At 63.7% G+C, this 1,541-nt stretch overlaps 1 protein-coding gene across 1 annotated transcript; it reads right to left on the bottom strand.

Moving 5' to 3' along the window:
- Window positions 1–431: 431 nt before the first annotated feature.
- Window positions 432–1,541, bottom strand: LOC146701037 (uncharacterized). Its single transcript, XM_085469276.1, has one exon. The coding sequence runs from the start codon at window positions 1,524–1,526 to the stop codon at window positions 432–434; it is 1,095 nt and encodes a 364-aa protein (XP_085325402.1). The 5' UTR covers window positions 1,527–1,541.

Genomic DNA, 1,541 nt, shown 5'->3' with positions numbered 1-1,541 from the left:
AGACTCAGCGTGGTTGCAGCTTGTTGCTACGTCAGCTTAATTGCATGTCGGTCATGTGATTTGGAGACGCGGCACACAGAGTGTTAATAACACTCACCTTCATTCCGCTTTCAAAGTGTTAATGCTATCTTATCTTAATAAACAACACTTTCAAATGCAAAACTAGAGTGGCACTAGGAGTGGCAAGAGATCATTTCACCATGCCAGCTCTCTAGATCCGCACCTGTGCCGGTCCAGTGTGTGAGGCCAGCCAGGGAAAAGTCTACCTCTGCACCAGTACCCACCTTGCAGGTGGGAGCGACTGGTGCTCAGCAGGTGCCTGCACCCGTTCCTGCTCCCTGGAGGAAAGCAGCCAAGCAGGAGAGGTCGGGGGGCGCAAGGGAGCTGCTTAGCTGGTGCCGGAGGTCAGGGTCGTATCATATCATTTAGGGTTAGGTTGGCGGCCGATCTGCAGGACGGTAAAACAAGCGGGACCCGCTGCGGGTTAGGCAGTGGCGGCAAAAAAGTTCAGGTGGCCTACCTCTAACCCCGTGATAGAAGCAGAATGCTTCAGGCGGCCTGCCACGGATCCGGTGGCAACGGCGTTGCAGCTCCGGCGGGCGGCCACGGGTCCGGTGGCGGCAGTGTGACTGCTCCGGCGGACGGCCACGGGTCCGGTGGCGGCGGCGTTGCTGCTCCGGCGGGCGGCCACGGGTCCGGTGGCGGCGGCGTTGCTGCTCCAGCGGGCGGCCACGGGTCCGGTGGCGGCGGGGTTGCAGCTCCCGCCTCAGCACCACCCACGATTCCCGATGTACCGGCCGGGCTGCAGGACGTGGCGGCCCCTCCGGCACGCAGACCTCCAGCTCTGGCTCAGCGGATCCCTCCGGACCTCCGAGCTCCTCCGGTGGCAGCGCGGGCTCACCAAGCTCGCTGAGCTCCTCTGCTGGCAACGCCGGTCCCTCCGGCTCGTTGAGGTCCGCCAGCAGCGGTGCGGGCTTCTCAGTGGGTGGCTCGCTGGGCTGCTCCGGCTCACAGTGCTCCTCCGGCTCGCCGAGCTCCTCCGGCAATAGCTCGCTGAGCTCCTCCAGCATTAGCCCGCTGAGCTCCTCCGGCTCACAGTGCTCCTCCGGCTCGCCGAGCTCCTCCGGCAATAGCTCGCTGAGCTCCTCCAGCATTAGCTCGCTGAGCTCCTCCAGCATTAGCTCGCTGAGCACCTCCGGCTCACAGTGCTCCTCTGGCACGCTGAGCTCCTCCGGCTCGCTGAGCTGCTCCGGCTCGCTGAGTTCCACAGCTGGCGACGCAGGCTCCTCCCGCTCGCTGAGCTCCTGCTCGGGCATGCTGAGCTCCCGCTCGCCAAGCCGCTGCCGCTGGACAAAGTCTGGGGTTTCCCGAGCTTGCACTACCCCCCGGGCTTCATGCAGGGTGCGAAGGAAGGCGGAAACTTCCTTAAGCTGGCCGAGGTAGGGACTTCCCTCCAGGATTGCCTCGATGGCATTTAACCCCACCACTCTTGCCCTTGCGTTGGTGGTGTGAGTTACCCAGTCCATCAGGCGTTGGACGCG

The sequence above is a fragment of the Copadichromis virginalis genome, linkage group LG9, assembly GCF_057382275.1.
Source record: "Copadichromis virginalis isolate Kocher_CV1m ecotype Utaka linkage group LG9, C_Virginalis_male_GT1.1, whole genome shotgun sequence".
NCBI lineage: Eukaryota > Metazoa > Chordata > Actinopteri > Cichliformes > Cichlidae > Copadichromis > Copadichromis virginalis.
This window is presented reverse-complemented; position numbering and strand designations above follow the sequence as displayed.